Raw genomic sequence first — 20,854 nt, 5'->3', positions numbered from 1 at the left:
ACTTCTGGCCTTGGTTGCCTCCCACACTGATTGACAAGCAGCTCCTTCTTCTCTCACTGAAGGGCATCCAAGACAGCTTCTTTGTTCTCACCAAAGAGAAGGTGGAAAATCTCAGTTCTGCTTGTCAGTCACTTCTCAAGGTCTCACTGCTCATGGAAGCTTCCGGTGATCTTAAACTGGCAATGTTCAGATGTTATCTTCGGTCTTAACAGCAACTCTACCACCAGACCTCCTGCAAAAGCCTTTTTGCTTTTGTAGCTGTGACTGGCTCTGAGGGCAAGGAAAAGGGAGTGCTTTACACCCTGTGCCTGAAAAAAACTTAGCCTTTTGCACCCTCCTCCCAGGAATTCTAGTGTTTCAGCTTCTCTCCTTGGTAATAGCCCCATGTACTCTTAGGCTACTCAAAAGGTCAGGGTCCCTGTGAAGTGAAGCTCTGTTTTGTCAGATGACACACTACAGCTCCTCTTTCAGATGTAATATTTACACATAGAGGGGATTTAATGATACATATCTGAACTATTTAGATTTCAGACATTGACAAATACTGAGAAGAATTTTCCCCAGATTATAATCCTATGTGCATACTCATCTGAGAACAATCAGTGGAATTTACTTCTGAGTAAACATGCATTATATTACGCTATGCATTCATTTATCCCTTTAAAACCCACAGTAACATTGATTTTTAAGTATGAAACTTCTATAATGTTATTTCAGTCTCGAAACATCTTTTCTTCTAGACATAAGATGCAATGAAAAAATATGGCTTATGTCCCACAGGTATTTTTTCAGGCTAGCCTTATTCGATTCCTTTGACATATTTTTTCCCTGAACAATACAATACTTCAATTATGCCTAAATAAATAGAAACAAATGTGAACCTTTTGTGCTCGTGTCAGAATATCATCTGTGTTATAAGGAAAATTGTCAAAACAAGAGGCAACATTGGACCATTTCTAAACTTTAATATTTCAGCTATACATGATCATTTACAATGAAGTCTTTGGTTAAATAATTTATGAGGAGAGCTTAACTTTACACCATTAATATTAATAAATACTTATAGTGCAGCAAGCAAACAACCAGACTTCAAAGCAAGTGTTGTTTCTCTCCATTTTCTGCTGAGATCTGACCTAGATTGTAGGTTAGAGAATGCTGTCAACATTAATACAAAATTGTGTTTCCAATTTATACCAAGCAATATGATGATCTACTATCTTGCCTGAAAGTTTGAAATAGAATATGCCAAGTGATATAGAACTGCAAGGAGTTCTGATGCTAATTGTGGCTTCTGTACACAAAGGAGCTTGAAATATTTATTTCTTCAGCCAGACCACCAGTGTGCTTATCCAGCGCTCTATGCATTTAAACCTCAGTCTTGAGACAACTTGGGTATGTGGGAGTGCCAATGTATGCATACAATTCTCGCATGAGGAAGAGCTTTTCTGCTAACAGCAAAGTCAAGGACAGCTATCACAGACAGACTACTGCAGATGTGAAATTACCACTGAAGCTATAATGCTTGGGGACTAGCTATAATGCGCTAGCTAGGAACTTTCTATGCATATTGATTGATCTTATCCTCCCCCCTCACCACTGAGCCATGCCAAAATCAGATGCTCTATATCCAACAGTGGGGTGAGGGATCAGGAAGCTTTGAAAGTTAAAGGGGATTTAAATCCCCTTACACCTCTGCAAACCTTCTGCCCAACAGTGGGTCTCCTCAGACCTGCTAGTCTGAGGAGAGAAAGGGGGCAGGAAGACTGCAGAAAGGGAAATAGGATGTAGTTTGTACCATCACCAGATCCACACCCTGTCATAGCTCCTCCGATCCATTCTTCCTCCCTCCCATCCTCATTTCTCTCCCCACCCGTTCCTCTTTGCCTGCCACCTTACCATTGTCAGCAGGTAGCTGGGGAACTGCTGGAGTGTGTAGGAAAGCCCCAGCCTTTCTGACAGCGGCAGCACTCTATTTGGCAGACTGCTGGAGCACGCTTTATGGCTGCTTTGCAGCAGTTGCCACCAGTGGAACATACATACACAATGGAACACGTGTTCCACTGGTGGCAAGGCCCAATAGGTTTGGATCTAGTTCTGTATGGAGCTCAGGTGACGGTGTTAAACGACCCAAGCTGTTCTGAGTCAGAGGGGACAATGAGTATGCAGAAGCAGGCCTCCATTTTTCTCTTCCTTTTCTAGATCAGGGACTATGGGTTTTGCTGCGCATGTTCCTCTACATCCAGCACCAAGGGCTGAACATGTGCCATACAACATTGGGAAAAGTGTTCATAGTACCAGAATTAAGAGCATCATTGTTAAGTTTCAGTGTACCAGTCATCTGCTTGTGGGTGAGGCAATTAATTCTGGCATCCATTCATCCTCCCTCCCAATTGCAGAACAGACAACCACACACACATATTATCTTAATTCTAGAACCTACATTTACAATCAGAAAACATTGTGGGCATGACCCACCATTTCCATACATAGTTTATAAAGATGCAAAAAGGGATATATTGAATTCCAATTTTGAAGAATAAATACCAGGATTAAAAAAAAAAAAAAAAAAAGCTCAGGCAAAACTCACAGTTTAGGAAAGCTAAATGAACTTCTTTTCAATTATGGAAGAGATGCAGGACATGGGACAATATAAACTTAAACTGAATGTATTGGTTAATAAAAATAGGTGCGGTTTGCATCTACTTCCTCTCAAAGAAGCTTGATCTTTTATTGTATATTACTGAGTAAATTGAATTGCATTGATTATGATGGTTGTGCTGTCCATTTAATATATCATTTTTATTTTTACTCTATCCTATGAAATTTGCAGAGTTTTTTTAATTGTTTCTGAATTTAGACTTTGGGAAATATATTATTTTTGAGTTGGTTCAAGAGGATAAGAAACAAACTAAAAAGACCCAATGTAAGATAAGTGTGAGTAGAATCCAATTTTATATTCTACACTGTTGTGAATATTTCTTCATGGAGGGAACAGCAGGAATATCCCATAGCATGCTGTCTTTAGCACTTGTTGAAAATAATTTACAAACTCAGTAGGAAGGGGGGGGGGGGAATGATCCAAATCTTTGTTTCCAGTCAATTCCAAGAAACATAGTTGAACTTTTTAGCCATCTTAGGGCCCTATTCGATCCAACTTTTCAGCACTTGTGAAAAGTGTTGCAATGCAGTGCTGCAATGCAGCCCCAAGGTAAGGGAACAAATTTTCCCATACCTTGAGGAGGCCTCTGTGACTCTCTCCACCCCACAGCATGTAGTGCATGCCCGATAGCACAGCAGCACTGGCACTGGAAAACTGGATAGGATTGGGCCCTTAATCTCATGTTGCACAGAGTCACTGACTGGTTTGAAGAATTTGTTTTTTGCAAAAGAAAAACCCTGTACAGACGTGTCCTGAAATCCATGGGAACAGAACAGAATCCAGAACAGAAAACCCTCCTCCACGAATACCTAAATCTGTGGATACCAGGAACATGTCCCGTTCCCCGCCGTCCCGTCCCCCCCGCTTTGGAGGTGAGTGGAGCTGCACTCTCTTCACCTCCAATGGCTCTTCTCAGATCTGCAGAGGCTGCACATGTCCGCCTGCGGCCTCTGTGGGGCTCAGAATGGCCTTTTTGGCTGAAAAAGTCACTTCTGGTTTTTAAAAGGCATTAGGAGGGCTGGGAAGCCCTGGAGTGTGTGGGGAGTCCCCCCACACCCATGGTTAACTGAAAACGCAGATAAGGGATTGGCAGATACAGGGAGCCCACTGTAAAGCCTAGTCATTGAGTAATTATTCTTTTCTATATAGGAAAATATCCCCTTACCTCAAGGAGACCTCCAGCTGCCTCTTATGCTGCATTTGATGCAGCGCAGTTTAGGATTGGGCTGTGAGGGCATGGCTGGAAAGTTGGATAGGATTGGCCTCTGAATCAGTTAATTTTTGGTCTAAATTATGAAATAAACTTGCTAGTTCTGCATTGATGTCAACAAGCAGGCATCTACCCAAATAATCTGAAAGATGCTGAAATAAGAATGTTGGTACTCATGGGGTTCAACATGTGTGAATCACTTGATGCAGCTCTGAATAAAACATGATGATTTTAGTAGCAAATGGTATTTTGCTAATGTCAGAAAGGTGATTTTATAATGTGAATTGTGCTGATTACTCAATACACTTTAAATGATTACCTCTGATCAGCTCTAAGCTACCCCGTGTACACTCACACACTCATGCACATATGTACATGTATTCATACATACACTCCATTGCATGAATAGAAATACCTTCTATTCACAGAAGAACTCAGGAGTCTGCTTGCAAGCACAATATCCATATGGTGAGGATGGTGTTCTCTTTCCCAATTTTCCATTTTTTAAACTTATGCTTTCTTTATGACTACTAACTTGCAGTTAGGCATCCATATGCAAGTATAATGGGATGAGGGAAGCTGGCAGTGTCCTCAAATACAGGTATCCTTTGTGGCTATATTTGTGATGTTTGTGCTTGGGGAAAATATTATGTGAGAAATTAGGCTAAGGGTGCAATCCTATACACACTGCCCTGGAAGTAAGCCCACTGGAACACAATCAGTCTTCAGACTACGGTAGACGTGCATAAGACAAATCTCCATTCTGACCTAAATTATATTTGAAATAGAGATGACATTAGCATTATCAAAAATACTTTAGTTCTTAGAAGTTCTGCAACTGTGTGGCAAAGGCCAGGAAAATGACCTTTGGAATGCTTTCTTCCTTTTTTCTTCTTCGTTATATGCTAGGTTCTACACTGATGAACAGAGAATCTACCTCAAGGCAGGATGATAACGTAGGAAATCTATTTCTGCTATCTTATCAAAATGCCAGATTAGACATTAAATGTTTGCTAGTGGCTGACTTACACCCTCTTCCAACTAGGCATCCCATGCATGCCACTGAGCATCTTTATGTGGATGCTCCAAGCAATGGTAATTTGAGCTTAATGTATGTTTCCAATGCAGGTAGGGATTTGTATCCTTAATTGGGGCCACTAGTTGCGCACAGTAAAGTACAGCTTGAGCTGGATCAGCCCTTAAAACAACCCTAGTTTAAGGTGTGGCAGTCATGAATTCACCACCAGCTGAATGCTATCTCTTGCAATGCTATAGCATGCAGCCATGCCAGTGGAGCATGCACTACATGCTATGGGGGAACACCAGATGGGCAATGAGCGGTAAATACTCCTTGGTAGGGCTTCTGGCTGCCTACAGGTTTCTTCAGACCCACGCTAATTATGTTACTGATGTACATCAGAGGAGAGGAAGGGGCGAGGCAGGTTGGAAAATGGAGGACTGCATCAGGCATGCGCTTTTGCTTCTTTCAAGTCAGCCAGTTAGAGTGGAGATGGGATTGTTTTGATTAACCAAAGTGGTGGACTTCCTTAAAATCTGTGGGACCTGAGGCCCCTTGCCATCAGCCCAGATGAGATGCCATGAGACTGGCCTGGTTTGTGCTCTCCTGGCATGCACCCAGTTCCACATACATGAGCAAATCGATGTGAAAAAACATATTGGGCAACAAGGTACTTCTTAGGATAAATTGGATAAATTACGTTGTATTGAAACAATTATCATAGTTTGTCAGTGTTAGTGGCATTGGTGACATTCCTGTAATGGTGTTGCTGGGCTGGAGGGTGAAGCTTCCTTTTGAAGCTCTAGGTAAGGTAAGATGCTATGTTTTTTTGTCACTGCAGCTCTGAAGAAAAAACCATCTACTATAGTAGCCAGCAAGGTCTAGTAGGAAAAAAGAAAGGAGGAAAAAAAACACCAGTGGTTACAACACCTCTAAGGTTTTTGGAACTGTAAAATTACACAGTTTACTCTGAGTCAAAAACTTTCTTGCCTTGCCTTGCCTTCCCTATTGTGCCATTTCCCTTCTCAGGTCCTTGTGTGGTGACTCATCATTACAATGGATCCCTTGAATCCGCTTGACTTCCAGCTTCTAATTTTCCTCCTTGTAATAAAACTATAGGTAGAAATAGTGCATGGATCATTGCACTCATGTTAATTTGACCTTTACATGCCTTATTGTTGTATTATGGAAATTTAAAAATGCAGTCAAAGAATGGTTGTTGCGCATAACTGTAGGTTGCTGGCTGTACATAGTTGTTGCATTATTGAAGGAGCCCTGAAACTTGCAGTGCTTGGACTATGTGAAGATAGGAGTATAGCGCATCTCTCAAAGTGTATGATTGACAGCTGGACTTGATTAAGTGTAATTTTATAGCCTTAAAGTATAGGGACAGTCACCTTAACGGACTAGGGGTGCAATCCTAACCCCTTATGTCAGTGCTTTCCAGCCAATGGAACATGTGCTGCATCCTGCAGTTGGGTGTCACTCACAGAGGCCTCCTCAAAGTAAGGGAATGTTTGTTCCCTTACCTCAGAGCTGCATTGCCCTTATGTCAGTGCTGGAAAGCACTGACAATAAGGGGTTAAGAGTGCACCCTAGATCACTGTTTCTCAAACTGTGGGTCGGGACCCACTAGGTGAGTTGTGAGCCAATTTCAGGTGAGTCCCCATTCGTTTTAGCATTTTAGTTTTAATTTATTCAACTTGATGCCACCATGGTATGTGACTGCATTGGGGGAAAAGTTACAGATCTGTGCTTTCAACGGGCTATAGATATGCTTTTAACAATGATATTCAATGGGACTTACTCCTGGGTAAATGTGGGTAGAATGCAGCCTAGGATTGTTACAAATTTTCCTGCTTGATGATGTCACTTCTAGTCATGACCTCATTTCTGGTGGGTCCTGGCAGATTCTCATTCAAAAAAGTGGGCCCTGGTGCAAAAGGTTGGAGAACCGCTGGACTAGATGGATCCCCTCTAATACAGAATGTGAGAGCAGGCAGAGGTGAAGGGAAGCTCTTGACCCAGGAAGTTTATTAGACTGAGCTCAGGGGCTGCAATAACTGAACTTATTTTGAACGTGCTGTGCTGTAGCGCATTGGTGTTGCTCCAAACCATTTTCTTTTTGCATGTTTGGGTAATAGATTGAGAACCAGTGCAGATGTTATTGCAGCTGGCTTAACTGTGCAAATAGCTGCTCACTTGAGTAATCTGCTCGGTTGAGCGCTTTACCAGCTGGGGAGGAAACATGGAAGGGTGCATCGCCTTCTCTGTGATTAGGGAAAGGAAAAAAACCCAGGACTCTCAGGTTTTTAATCATTTAAGTAGAGACAGGTACTTCTGTCTTTCTGTCTCTCCATCACATGTTACAGTGCTCACACAGGATGATTAATTTTGTAACTATTTGAACAGGCAAGCCAGCTGCCATGACATCTGTACTATATCTAAACCATGTGCTAGAGAAAAAATCATATCTTGTAGTTTACGTCTTATGAAGGAATCACTGCATAAGGGGATGAACCTGGCCTATGTTGGCCATTATGTCTAATGCTTGGCTATTTTGACATTACTAGCTTCTGTTTACGTGCAGAACACCCATTGTGAGAGACAGCAAACAAAACAAAACTGGTTTCCTTGGTATGTTCACTGATTTGTCTATTATATACGAAGTAACACCTGGCTTAAGTCCCTTTCTATCTGTTGTCCAACTTCTCTTAAATATCTATAAATACCTGCAAATGTTCTAGAGTGTATTGGCCAATCTATCCTAGAGAAATATAAACTAGAAATTCTACCCTTCCTGGATTAAATAATGATTCAGTACTTACAGTGTTTAATTGAGTCAACATTCATTAGCCTGGAGTATATAAACTCCGTTTTAAGCTTCCTTGGTGGGCTTTTCCCAAGCCCAGTTTTTGACAGTCTCTGTGATGTGTAAAATATGGCTTGGTCTTCATCAGAAGGGGTCTTCTGATGAATATGGCTTGGTCTTTCTCCGCTGTGGGATAAATTTATATATCTCTTTGTTGCCTTTTGTTATGTGACTAGAAACATGCTTAAGTTGAATGGAGGCTGTATATTGCCAGAGGGAGGTGGGTTTTGTGGTGGCAACAATGCACACAGAATCCTGACCCCCCCCCTTTCCTGGGCCCAATCCATTTGCACAGATCAACTCGGACCTGCACCAGGAAAATCACTGGTGAAGGCCTGAGTTGACCCTTAGTGGCTGCTGGGGCTTACCTGGGGCAAGGGGACAAATGTGCCTTTACCCTGTGGAGACCCTCCAGCACCTGAAAGTCCCCTATGGGATGCAACTTTGGACTGTTAATGTATGCAATTGAGGTGTGTATGACAGCCCTACCAAATTATTCTGAAAGTACTCTTCTTAAGTGCTTAGGTTATCTGCAAGAACTAGTACCCTCAACATCATAGTAAAAGAGGGAAGGGTAGTTTTCAACAGCAAATTCGTATTTGATAGATCAGGGAATATTATCTGAAAAATAATTAAATACAAAATTGTCTTCCTCTAAGTGCACTGCACAATAATATTTTTTTTAAAAGTGCTGTTAATTTTAATGGAACTGTATAGCCCAATCACTTTTAAAGAAAAATTAAATAGATTTCTTAAAAAAAAAAATCCATGCTAGACTATTGTTCTTCTTGGTTTGTTAGTTATAAATGAAGCTGTTAGAAACAATTAGACATTCTACTTTCAGGACTCCCATTGTTTTCTTAGATGTACAGCTATTGCCACAAAATAGTCGTGCTTTCTCTTCCTGTCTCCCTAGAAATTGTTTCTATGGTAACAATAGTATCTTGTGCATGCAGTTTTTGCTCCTGTTGAGCTACATGTGAAGAGGGGTATTGAAAAAAGTGTTCTTATGTGTTCTGCATACCTCTCCTTACAAATGCAGGCGGATGAAATGTGTTGGGTGATAATCAAATTCTGATGAATGAAGAAAAGAAATAGGCGTGGCTTATTGGTTCCCCTCCCCAGGAGTTATAGTATAAAAAAGCAACCTGAGTGACCAAAGGCTAGCTAAATTATACAAAAGACTGGCCAACAGGATGACTGTATAAATTGACCAGGATTCAGATGATCCCTTGGGTGATGGAATGAATTTCTGCTTATGGAATCCCACCTTTTACATGCATCCCCATTTCCATGAATCTCTCCTGCTGCTGCAACGCTTCATGCTGTGCTCTGCAGTTGGAGAGAGTCACTTGACCCTCATGAGTGACTTTTAGGGAGCACAGTAAGCTGCAGTGGAAGCAGAGAATCAGAAAAGCCACATTTTGCAAATATGGTTTAGGTTTTAACCTGAAATCAAGTCTAGCTTTTGCTTCCTCCCACTTCCAAGAAAATGTCTGCAAAAACTTGAACCTTTACAAACCGTCCCCTTGGTCTCCCACAGAGTTTCAGTTGCACCCACAAAAGGTCCAATCCTTGTAAGCATTGACTGCTTGCCAAGATTTGCTATGGAGCAAATGAAAAGAATGTCTGGGAGTGTGGATATGCTTGCAAAGGGTCAACCTTTTGCAGACCTATTTGTGCTCCTCTTGATTTTGCTAGCAAATGTTTGAGCAAGGCAGTTGAATATTTTGAGCTGGCCTGGTAGAACACTTTCAGCATCTCTGATTGGACACTTCTCTGGATTCATTCTCTTGTGCACTGCACTGCAATAAATATGTCTTATCGGTGTAAGACAAGAAAGAGAGACAATAAACACCTATATAGTCAGGATTGCTAGTTTTTGAAATGAAATAGATATTTAACATAGGTGGCCTGAGGGGTGCAGAAACAAGTCCCCTCCCCATTGCTGGACTCTTCTAATAACTTGAATGAAACTTTTTTACTTGTTCAGAGTGCTTATTTATTATTACCAATCAGTAAATATGTAAGCCAAAACATTGTGATGCAAATCTTGGCTCTGGTCCTCATCTCCAGGCAACATCTGTTTAGCTCTCAAATAACTGAGATGTTGCATTTCCCAGTAAGAAACTTCTTAAGTAACCTTTTCAATTTCCAGATTGTTTCCCCCCCCCTCTCTTTGGTGCACTTTCAATCTGAAAAGACTGTGTATTTCAGTCCCTACTCACTGAAACAAGGAAAAATGCAGCGAGCACAGTTCCAGTAAACTCACTTACAGTTAAGAACTATTAAGGGCAAAATTGCCCTAGGCTTACAAACAGGATGTGTGACTCTGACCCCATGCACTCTTAGAAAATTAAAGGGAAGGGTGTGATTACTTTTTTTGGTATTGAGCAACCTTTCACCTCAAAATTGGACCATATGGAATTGACTCCCAAGGTACATTTCTCAGCACACATTTTTCCATTGTGTTGTTAAATGGCTAACTGAGTCATATATTTATACATTGTGAATGTTCATATGTACACATGGATAAAAATGTTCACATTTTTAGATATCCAACTGGCTTGTCAGAGCCACTGCACCAAGTCTTGAGTCAAGTCCTGAGTCTCTGTCCCTTCTTGACTTGAGTGGCCCACGAGCGATAATGGCGGCCATTGTGACTCGTGCAGAGCTGTTTTTTACGTCATTTTGACTCGAGTCTGAGTCTTATCAAAAAGCGAGTCAAGTAAAAGTGGCGAAAAAATAACAGGCAAGCAAGCACACATGCAAAACAAAGTTGCAAATGCACATAAACAAATCTTGACTTTTATTTTTTTGAGTTTTTTTTTTTCATTTTTAGGGTAAAACCCCTGAGTCCCAAGTCAGTGTCCAAGTCACACGTTTTTGACACGTTTGATTTAAGTCTGCATGAGTTGTGAAAAATGTGTTTTCACAACTCGAGTCTGAGTCATCCAAGTTGCAGCTTGGGATGAGAGGGGAATTTTTGGTGATCACATGTCTCAGAAAATTTGTCTTGTTAAACATGTGCACTGTTTCCAAATGTTTGCTAGATTTTTTTTGTCAAATAATTCAACACATTGTTTGCAGCACAGCTTTTAAAATACAGGTGACACGTGAAGTGTAATGTCAGTGGAACCTAGTGCAATGGCCAGTTGTGTGACCATATACTTTGGTGGTGAAAGGACAAGGGAGAATGTTCTCAAATATTTAATAGTGCTCAAAAATTAAAAAGGCAAGCCATATTAACTGAATTAGCTCATATACATTTAATCTAGATAATCTACAGCTAGATATTCTACAGCTAATATTCACACAACAGTGGAGCCTTCAGGAATGCAGTTAGGAGGAGAAACAAGGAGAAGGGGAGAAGAACTCTTTAGAGCAGAGGTGTCAAGCATAATGGGTCCAGATGTAGCCCGTGGAAGCTCTTTATCCAGTCTATGAGATAACTGGGCTCTCCCAGTACAGCCCTTTCCGCAGTGTCACTTCTCTTGAGGCTCTGGGAGGAGAAGTAAAAAGGAGGCCTAAGGATACAAGGAATACTATGGGAGAAGCTGCTGTGGTGTTGGGAGAGGCCAATTATCGTACCAACCACCTGGAGCTTCACCTCTCCAGCAAAGGTAGCAACCCAACATGTCATGCTAGGGGAGAAACCCAGCAAGGAAGCCTCTCTCCATAGACATGGATGGAGTCCCTGTCTAAAACAGTGATAATAATTAATCTTTGAGGGCTAGTGCACAGATTACATTTTTTTTCTGTGTCAGCAAAAAAACAGGAAATGTAAAATGGGAATAGGCACATGAGAGCATTTGTGTACCAGAAAAATCAAAGCATTTAGCACAGTGTGGGATTTTAGTTTTTAATCATTTGTATTTTTTATGTTTGTTTTTTTAAATTTTGCTTCACTTGCAAACAGCAAGATGAGGTCAGTATACAGGTTGAGACTCATTATTCGTGTGGGTTCCATTCCAAGCACTCACATGGATGGCAAAAAAACAAACTATAGCAAATCAGTTTTAAAAAACAAAGTTTCTTTGCTCTGGTGATTTAAAAACAGCCTTGCTGACCTTTTGACTCTAAGATAAGAGTCATTAAGAAGACAATCCATCAATCAGTGCTTCACTCAGCCCCTCCCTTCACCAATGCAAAGTGATCACCTTTCTTTCACTGCTCAGGGGGAAGGGAGGGGTCGCCTGGAGAGAGAAGGATTGATGGATTGTCAGCCAGCTGCCCCCCCCTCTCATTAAGGAGGCTATTGTTAAAGGACTGTTCCGTTTTTGAAACTGGTTTTAAAGGGATGCATTTTTCCCCTTCTCCAGGGATCAGCACATTCCTTCTCATTTGCAGGGGCCATTCCTGTTGAGTCAAATTTGTGTATAAAAAATCCGTATATAAATAGGCTGGACCTGTAAATATTAACAAAGGGCATTTCTCTTGATTCAAGTATGTCTCTCACTTTGCAGAAAGTTTGAGTTGGATTCCTTCTCCCTAAAGAATTGCATTATTGATGGTATTATTAGAACGTGAATCATTGTTTCTAGTATTTTGCTCTCGTTCATCTTTTGCAGAGTTTGCCTGATGTGATTTCAAGAGCTGTAAAGCCAATGCATGTGTGGGTGGGTGTGCTCAATTGCCTTCAGTTTCTCCCCTTGTTTTCATCCTTGGTGTATGCATTGAACATAAAAGCTTGTCGTCTTAAGTATCTAGCTGTTGTAAATTCTGAAATGCTTATAAATGCCACAACAGAGTAAAGCTCCTATGAGACTGTTCTTTAGAAAAGAACAAATGATATGGACAATAAGCTGGTCAACTATCCCTACTTCTGTTCTTATAAGGATTTCATATATGCAATGGCCCACTTATTGCTGAAAAGCTTCATAAAGAACTGTTATAGAAATGGAAACAAGGTCAGATATGCAAAGATTCCTTCTACGAGTTTCAGCAGTACTTGAAGAAGATTATTTATGTGATAGTCTTACAGACGTTGAGCTGTCATCGTAACTAAATGACTTGGAGTTCTTACACCTTACCCTTGCTTCAAATAATTCCTCTAGAAATTGTATGAAATATTGTGGTTGACTTGCTTAAAATCTACAGTAGCTCACACCTTTGTTTATTTATTTACTCATAGTAATTAACAGGGCAGTAACTAAGATACACTCTCTGCCCAGACACATCCAAGGCAGATAGCAGTATTAAAAGCAAATATATATTTCATAAAACAATAAAGATCTCAGAAAACTGTTCAAAAGTCAAATAAAATATTATAGCAATGTCATCCTCAAGATCCAGCAATAAACAAAGAATAAAATAATTAGGAAATAAAATCAGCAAGCAGTAAAACTCTATTGTGTCTTCTGCTCGGCTGCCAGCAAACATGTGTAAAAACAAAAATGTCTTTATTTGCTAGTGGAATGAAGTTAGAGAGGAAGCCTGGTGAATTTTCCTTGAAGAGGAATTCTACAGTGTGGTGCCACACTGACCAGAGGCCTCTTCCAGGTCACGATGGGCCGGCGACACATTCTACTGGCCTCCACAGGTCTCAAAATGACCTGAAGAAGCCTCTGAAAGCCATTTCTGCTTTGCCTCTGAAAACGGACTTTTGGAGGTTTCTGTGGGCCATTCCGAGGTCTACAGAGACCAGTAGAGTGGATCGCTGACCCGGTGTGACTTGGAAGACTCCCCAGCTTCACCAGGAGTATCATGACCCACAGCAGAGGATGAGGTGAGTCACGGCAGTGATAAGATTGGGAACCACTATTCTTTAGTGTATATTTTCTGAATAAAGCTGTCCCACACTTGTACCTTCCTGCCTCTGAGCCCATATTTCTCTGTGTTCGGTAACTTTGTTACATATGTGGTAATTGCTATTATTATGATAGACCCATCATTTTGAGTTACTATCGTGTGCAGATTCATCATGAGATAGATTTTAATCATCCAGCAGAATAATGAATAGAAAATACCTGAGTGATTAGATTTAGCACCACATGAATTGATTGTTCACAAGTTGATTGAATCCATCATTTTTCACCATTTCATATTCCTTTGAATGTCTTGTCTCCACATACTCTAAATTTTTCTTTTTCTTTAGCGTTTGTCCCATGTGGTGGCAGTGTCCACCATTTTGGATTGGAGTTGTCATTTCTCTCGATCTCAGGCTTGGTCTGGGCGTAGGCGGGTGATTTTCATGTCACCATGCAGTGTATCAAGCCAGCGCTGCTTCAGTTGGCGCATTGGTCGTTTGCTGTTGACCTCCAACTGAAGGCCCTTCTGTGCCATCATATCACCATTGGAATGCAGAACATGGCCATACCATTGAAAACGGATTTCTCCTGAAGAAAAGCTAGGGCGTCCTGTGCAAACGACATGTTCTGTACCACTGTCAGATGTCATTGTTGCAGACATGGTCAAAACGAGTGGTACCACTGATCCAACGCAGCATCTTTGTCTCCATGACAGCTAGGCAACATTTGGCTTCTCTTGTCACCGGCCAGCATTCAGCTCCGTAGAGTGCAACTGGCCAAATGACCATCTGGTAGATCTTTGAATTGAGACGGTTGCTGATCTTCTTGTTGCAAAGGACAGCAGTCATTGTGTGCCACTTTGTCCAGGCTGCATTTACTCGCGCAGTGGTCTCGTGACTCATGCTTCCGTCAGCCATGATCATCGGGCCGAGGTATCAGAATGTCTCGACAGGTGGCAGGTCGATGCTGTTTATGCATATTTTCCTGAGCTCATTGGAGTCCGTCATCATGTACTCTGTCTTCTTGATGTTGAGGCAGAGGCCAAACAATGCAAGACGGTCACTCCAAGCGTGTACTTGCTGTTCAAGGTCAGCCTAGTTGTCAGACACGATAACATCATCTGCATACAGAAATGTCCATGGCACTGGCTTTTGCAGATCATGGTTGATGACGTCCATCACCGTGATGAACAGCAGCAGAGAGAGTGCTGAGCCTTGGTGGATGCCGATAGTCATGCGGAAGTCTTTCGACATTCCAGCAATGGCCTGCACAGTTTTTGGATCCTTGTACAAGAGTTGCGCAGCGTGTACCAGATGATGTCATGTGGCATGCGATTAAACGCCTTTTCAAGGTCGATGAAGGCAACATGCAGAGGCTTTTGCTTTTCTCGGTCCTTCCTGAGCAGAAGACAGGCAGCATGCACTGCGTTTGTTGTGCCACAGCCACTAACAAAGCCTACTTGGTTTGGCATGAGTTGAATGACATTGTGGATATGGCGGTCAATGACCCTCTCGAAGATTTTCATTGGTTGAAGAAGTGCGTGAGCCAATCTGGGTTCCAACAATGTGATTTCTACTGTTTGGTGGCAATGTCATCAGGACCCGTCATCTTGCCCGCCTTCATTTGTTTCAATGCCTCTGTGACTTCTTCAGGCACAACTGACCGCACGGATTCATTTTTGGTGGCTGTTTGCAGGATAGGCGGGTGTGGGAATTCCTTTGTGGAGAACTGCACAAAGTGCATATGCCAGCGTTCGGTTGTCTGCCTCCAATCACCGATCAGCTGCCCTCTCTCATTGTTTCTGCAGCAAAACTTCTTGATATCCTGTTTGGCGGTGCTGTGACTTGGCAAGCAGGTAGATGTCACGCTCACCCTCATGCATGTCAAGCTTCTTGTAAGCATCTTCGTAGTGTGCAGCTTTTGCAGAGGCGACGGCTTTATTCACTTCGTGACAAGCATCCCAATACTTCTACCAGTTGGCAGGCATCTTGCTGTCGAGGAAGACGTGGTAGAGCTGCTTTTTCTCTCGCACCTTTACCTTGACATCATTGGTCAAGAGCCAGGTGTCTTGATCAACTCAGTGTCTGTCAGGCTTCGTCACACCCAGTGTTGCATGTGTGACCTCGTTAATGGTGTGCATCACCTTCTGCCACGTTTCTTCAATGGTCGTAATGCATATGACAAGTTCGGTCTCCTTCACCTGTATACATCACCACTTGATGCGTGTGATTCTGGTGCGCTCTTTGCATTGCTGTTTCGACAGCTTGATGCGTAGCTTAGTGGTGAGCAGGCAATGTTGAGTTTCAACTGTTTTGAATGGGATTGCTTTGGCATCAAGGACCGTCTTCAGATCACATGAGGATGAGGATGAAGTTGATCTGCAATGATGTACCACCGCTGTAGTAAGGTGTGAAGGCCTCTTCTGGAACCAGCTGTTGGTGATGACAAGGTTTTGGACATCAGCAAAGTCAAGCACTCTTTTGCCATAGCTGTTACTGTTGCCAAATCCTTGGCTGCCATGGCTACTGTAGCTGTCTGCTGTTTCACTGACATGGTCGTTAAGTTTGCCAGCGATGATGATGTAGTCCGCAGGGAGAACCTCTTTGACTTTCTCGTCGAGCAGCTGTCAGAAGGCATCCTTGGCATAGTCAGTGCAGTCCGTCTGGGACGCATAGGCGAAGGAGAGAACGCACTGCTTCACCATGACAAATATGATCTTCGTGAGGCAATCGTCAAGGCGTCAACTTCTGTCACCATGTCGCAAAGTGTTGCCTTGAGATGACAATGCCAATGCCATTGTGCATCTTTGGGCTGCCATGGTAGATAACCATGTAGCCATCGCCAATAGGCCAGGACTTCAAGCCATTCCAGTGGGTCTCTTGGAGCACGCGTATGTCAATGTGGTGTTACTTGAGCACTCTTGGGAGTTTGGCTGCTCGCCCAGTGAATGAGCCAACATTGAGCATGGCAACACGGATGTTCTTTGTCACATTGCACTTTTAGTTTTGGACTAGTCTGCTTGTGTCCTGGTGCCGTCCTTGCACCCTGAACCCTTGCCCATTTTTTGGACAGGTCAGGCCTTGCCTGAACATGTCGTTTGCGTAGAACGCCCCAGCTTTTCTTCAGGAGCATGTTCATCTGATTCATGTTTGATGTAACATTGGAAAACCAGCCGGTCTGTCACAGGGGCCTGTCACTGGTATTGGTATGTGTTCTCTTGCCCCGTCAGAGACGGGGAGTTTTCAGTGGCACCACAAAGAGGACCACCACCACCACCAAACTCTAAATTTTTGATTCCATCAAATCAACACAACTGCACATTTTTCAGCTTTACCTGAAAGCAGAATATCAGTATATCAATCTTTGTAGTAAGTGCTATGGGATCATCATAATTCCACTTTCACCCGAGTTTCAGTTACTACACTGATTTCCCACCCCCCTTCTTTTTAGTGATAAAGAAGGTATCGAGGGTTGCTGGGATGTGATTGGCATTTTCAGGTCCAAGGCCTGTGAGATAAGTACAGACAGGAGCCGCTCCAAGGTAGAGTAAGGTCTAGGTCAGAAGCACAACAAGATTAAGTCTACAAACTCCAGGATGGAGCAGTGAGACACAAGCAAACAGTAAAAAGTTGTTAACAGATTCAGAGCAGGCATGAAGCTCAAACAAAGGCTGGCAGAGACTGCAGCCTAAACAGGACCAAAGGTTTGAAAATAGAGGGGGGGAAAGGTTACCCAACTCCAGTCTTGATCCTTCCTTGTGGCTTGGATGATGGACTTTGAGGCAGAAAAGATAGTCTCGTAATCAAAGACTTTGGTATAGCCACTTCTAATATTGATCATACTTGCAGACTTTTGGATGAAATAAAGCTGGAAATAAAACTTCAGTTATCAATAAATATGGACTTGCTTTCAACTAATTCCTGCTTGCGGAAGGAGGTGGACCACAGTCATTCTGGAACAAGAAAGTCCCTTTTATCTGCTATTACAGCTAAGTTCTCATCTCTTACAAGGTTTTCTCTAGCAAACACTAGCAGCCCAATCCTAGCCCCTGCCACTCCATAGCATGCAGTGGCACCAATGCTATTTTGGTGGTGTAAGTCCAAGGAAAGGGTGGGGCAGGTTGAAAAATTTGGGATAGGATGTTTGTGACTGCTGCCAAGATCTCTTCCCCCCCCCCCCAACTAACCTCCAGATTGGCCCTTTCCCCACCCCAAGCCACCCGCAATCCTCCCCTGGTGCCACTTTACCTGCTGTGGTGCAACCTGGTTGGACTGTTGGTGTGCTTGGGGACCCACTGGCTGCTTACATTCATGCTCAGCAGCAGTATTCTATTTCTGGCACTGTTGCGCTGTTTACAGCAGTGGAATGTGAGTTCCACCATCATAAATGGCAGATAAGTTTGGGCCGCTCATGTCACAATGTTAAGGGCGGACTTAATGGCATCCCATGTAACTACCAAGCATATTATCCCAATTCTGCTTAGATACCTGGAAGGTATTGGAGAATACTTTTTCTGGAGTTATCCAGCATATGTAGGATTTCACTTCCTGCCACTTTTATTCAGATTTAAACTGAAGCTGCCTTCTTCCTTACAAATGGTTGGCAACCTTCAGTCTCGAAAGACTATGGTATAAGCCAACAGCACCCGGTATTCCCAAGCGGTCTCCCATCCAAGTACCAACCAGGCCTGACCCTGCTTAGCTTCCAAGATCAGATACAGATCAGGCATGTGAAGAGTTTTCCATTAGGGACCAAATTGCTATTGAAGCTTCCTTGCGATACATAGTTAACTGCTAATACTTAAAATTATTTCAACAAAGGTGCCTTTCCCCCTATTTAATAGTAATTACTAAGTTGTTGCTATAGGGACTGCTTAAATGTATTATGCACCATTGGCAGTGTAACTGACTGTGGGTCATACAAATGGTACAGATGTTCCTGTGCCTAATTTGAAAAAAAGCTACTGAAGTATCAATTTCACTGACAATTGTAGGACATAAAGTATATAATGTATGTATGGAGGAGTGTGTGATTAATACTTATTCTGTTATATTTGTAATGAGTGGGTAATCAACACTCTCCTTCCCAAATTCTAATAAAAATACTTGATGAAGAGCAGAAAGATGCAATTAAGTGCATAATGGTTAAGAACATAAGAAGAGCCCTGTTGGATCAGGCCGAAGGCCCATCTAGTCCAGCTTCCTGTACCTCAGTGGCCCACCAGATGCCCCAGGAGCACACAAGAGAACCAGAGACCTGCATCCTGGTGCCCTTCCCTGCATCTGACATTCTGAGGTAGCCCACTTCTGAAACCAGGAGGTTGCACATACCCATCATGGCTTGTTACCTATGAGGACTTTTCTGCCAGAAATTTGTCCAATCCCCTTTTAAAGGCATCTAGGTCAGATGTCATCACCACATCCTGTGACAAGGAGTTCCACAGACTAATTACATGCTGGGTAAAGAAATATTTTCTTTCTTTTAGTTAGAGTGAGGGTGTGACATGATGAGTTCTTCTGATAGTGGTGTATATCCACTGAAGTTAGGGAGTCTACAATAGTGGCAGTAGCCTTTGAGTCATTTTGAAAACATAAATAATGCCTTCATTATTAATCAACAAGGGAGAAAATGCCCTTTATGGCATTTGGTAAATTGGCTATAGCCCTATGTCACCACGGTGTGTGTTTGGACCCAGACCCCAGGCAGAGGGTCTTCCCAAGAGTATGGCCCGAGATCTCACAGGATCTAAGGCCTGTCACCTGGTTGGAAGGAGTGGCGCAAAGCTAGGCCAGCTGCTGGGCTCATAAGGGACTTAGCAGTTGAAGGGAGAGGTGGCTTTTCCTCAAGCTGGCTGGGTTTAGGGAGATGGCCCAGGGAGGTGGAAGCCTGCTCTGCACCTTACTTTGGCCTGTCCCTTGCCTGAAAGGGGCTGGGGATACCCCAGCCCTGAAGCTAGAGAGCAGGCCCCTGAACTTGGGGGGGATCTAGCCCTGACCCTTGTGGCACAGGCTCCCCTCCACCTAGGGCAGGGATGACAACCCCTTCTTGGGACCCCAGTACCTCCTCAGCAGGCAAGCTCCGGGGCACCTTGGATCCCCAAGGACGAGCAGGGGTTGCTCCTAGCGCCCTAGCCAGCCAGCCCAGGGCCTAACTGGCCCTACCAATGCCTAGGAGGGAGGAACCCCAGGCTAGTCAGCCTGCTTTCAGAGAGCCTTTAGGGAAAGCTTGGGGGCTGTCACCCTGTGCCACAGAGGGGGCCAGAAAGAAATCAGTGTGAACGGTGGAACCGGGACCTTGTGAAGTAATAGGGTCCCAGTGAATGTAAAGACTAGAATAAACTGACTGGGGAAAAAACCCAGGAATCCAAGCCTTATTGTCTCTCTAGGTTGAAGTTATACAGCAGTAAGAGAAGCAGCAGTAGCTTATGGAGAACTTCTACTTGCATCTGATATCCTTCTTTCGCCATTAGCACCTTGGTGCCAACTCACATGGGCGACATCTTACATAGGATTGGGCTGTCCCAATCCTATCCTTTTCCAAGCCATAGCATGCGGCTGTGCCAAAATAGTGATGCTGCATGCTGTGCTGGAGAAGGGAGTGATTAGGAGGCTTTGGAGAGGTAAGGGAAAATATGTTTTCTTACCTCTCCAGTGACCAACGCGTCCCCTTGGACCTGCACTAACTCTATAGCTGGCACAAATCCGGGGAATTAAAGGGGGCATGTCAGGAGGCTCTGAAGGGAATAGCACCTGCTGCAGGTCACCTGTGCTGTGATATACTTCCTTCTGCCTCCAACACAACCTCCCTCTCCTCCCCAATCCTCACTGTTCTTCCACACCTTGCCTTCTTCCACCCACCCCTGCCAACTCATCCATGCCAACTCTTTGCCACTGCCGTGTGCGGGGCCCTCCTCAGCATCTGTGGTGGTGCTCCGGAACCATGTGGCTACACACGCTTCTGTACCAGCTTTTGAGTCACCATAAAACTCATTCTGCTGCTGGAATTCTAGTTCAGGCAGTGGGGCCAAAAGTTAGGATTGAGCTGTTAGGCATCTCCTCTAAGCAACTACTTCCTGAAATCAAAGAAGGAAGAAAAATCAAAACTTCAAATATAGGCTAATGGGTTCTGAGCTGTCTGTGACAGGAGAGAGATCTTGGGGTGCTGGTGGACAGCTCGATGAAAGTGTCAGCCCAATGTGCGGCGGCAGTGAAGAAGGCCAGTTCTATACTTGGTATCATTAGAAGAGGTATTGAGAATAAAACAGTTAATATTATAATGCCATTGTGCAAATCAGTGGTAAGGCTGCAGCTGGAGTATTGTGTCTAGTATTGTGTCTAGGGCAGGA

General features: G+C 43.2%; 1 protein-coding gene across 1 annotated transcript in view; it reads left to right on the top strand.

Annotated features, from left to right (window-relative positions):
* The window catches only part of EYS (eyes shut homolog), a 556,153-nt gene that overhangs the window by 171,770 nt on the left and 363,529 nt on the right, over window positions 1–20,854 (top strand). The window contains 5 exon segments of the mRNA XM_066622702.1: window positions 2,200–2,348; window positions 3,390–3,531; window positions 4,779–4,964; window positions 15,486–15,743; window positions 15,942–16,229. Coding sequence (XP_066478799.1) covers window positions 2,200–2,348; window positions 3,390–3,531; window positions 4,779–4,964; window positions 15,486–15,743; window positions 15,942–16,229 — 1,023 coding nt within the window.

Source organism: Tiliqua scincoides, chromosome 1, assembly GCF_035046505.1.
Source record: "Tiliqua scincoides isolate rTilSci1 chromosome 1, rTilSci1.hap2, whole genome shotgun sequence".
Classification (NCBI taxonomy): Eukaryota; Metazoa; Chordata; class Lepidosauria; order Squamata; family Scincidae; genus Tiliqua; species Tiliqua scincoides.
Note: the sequence above shows the minus strand (reverse complement) of the source record. Positions and strands in the feature narration are given on the sequence as shown.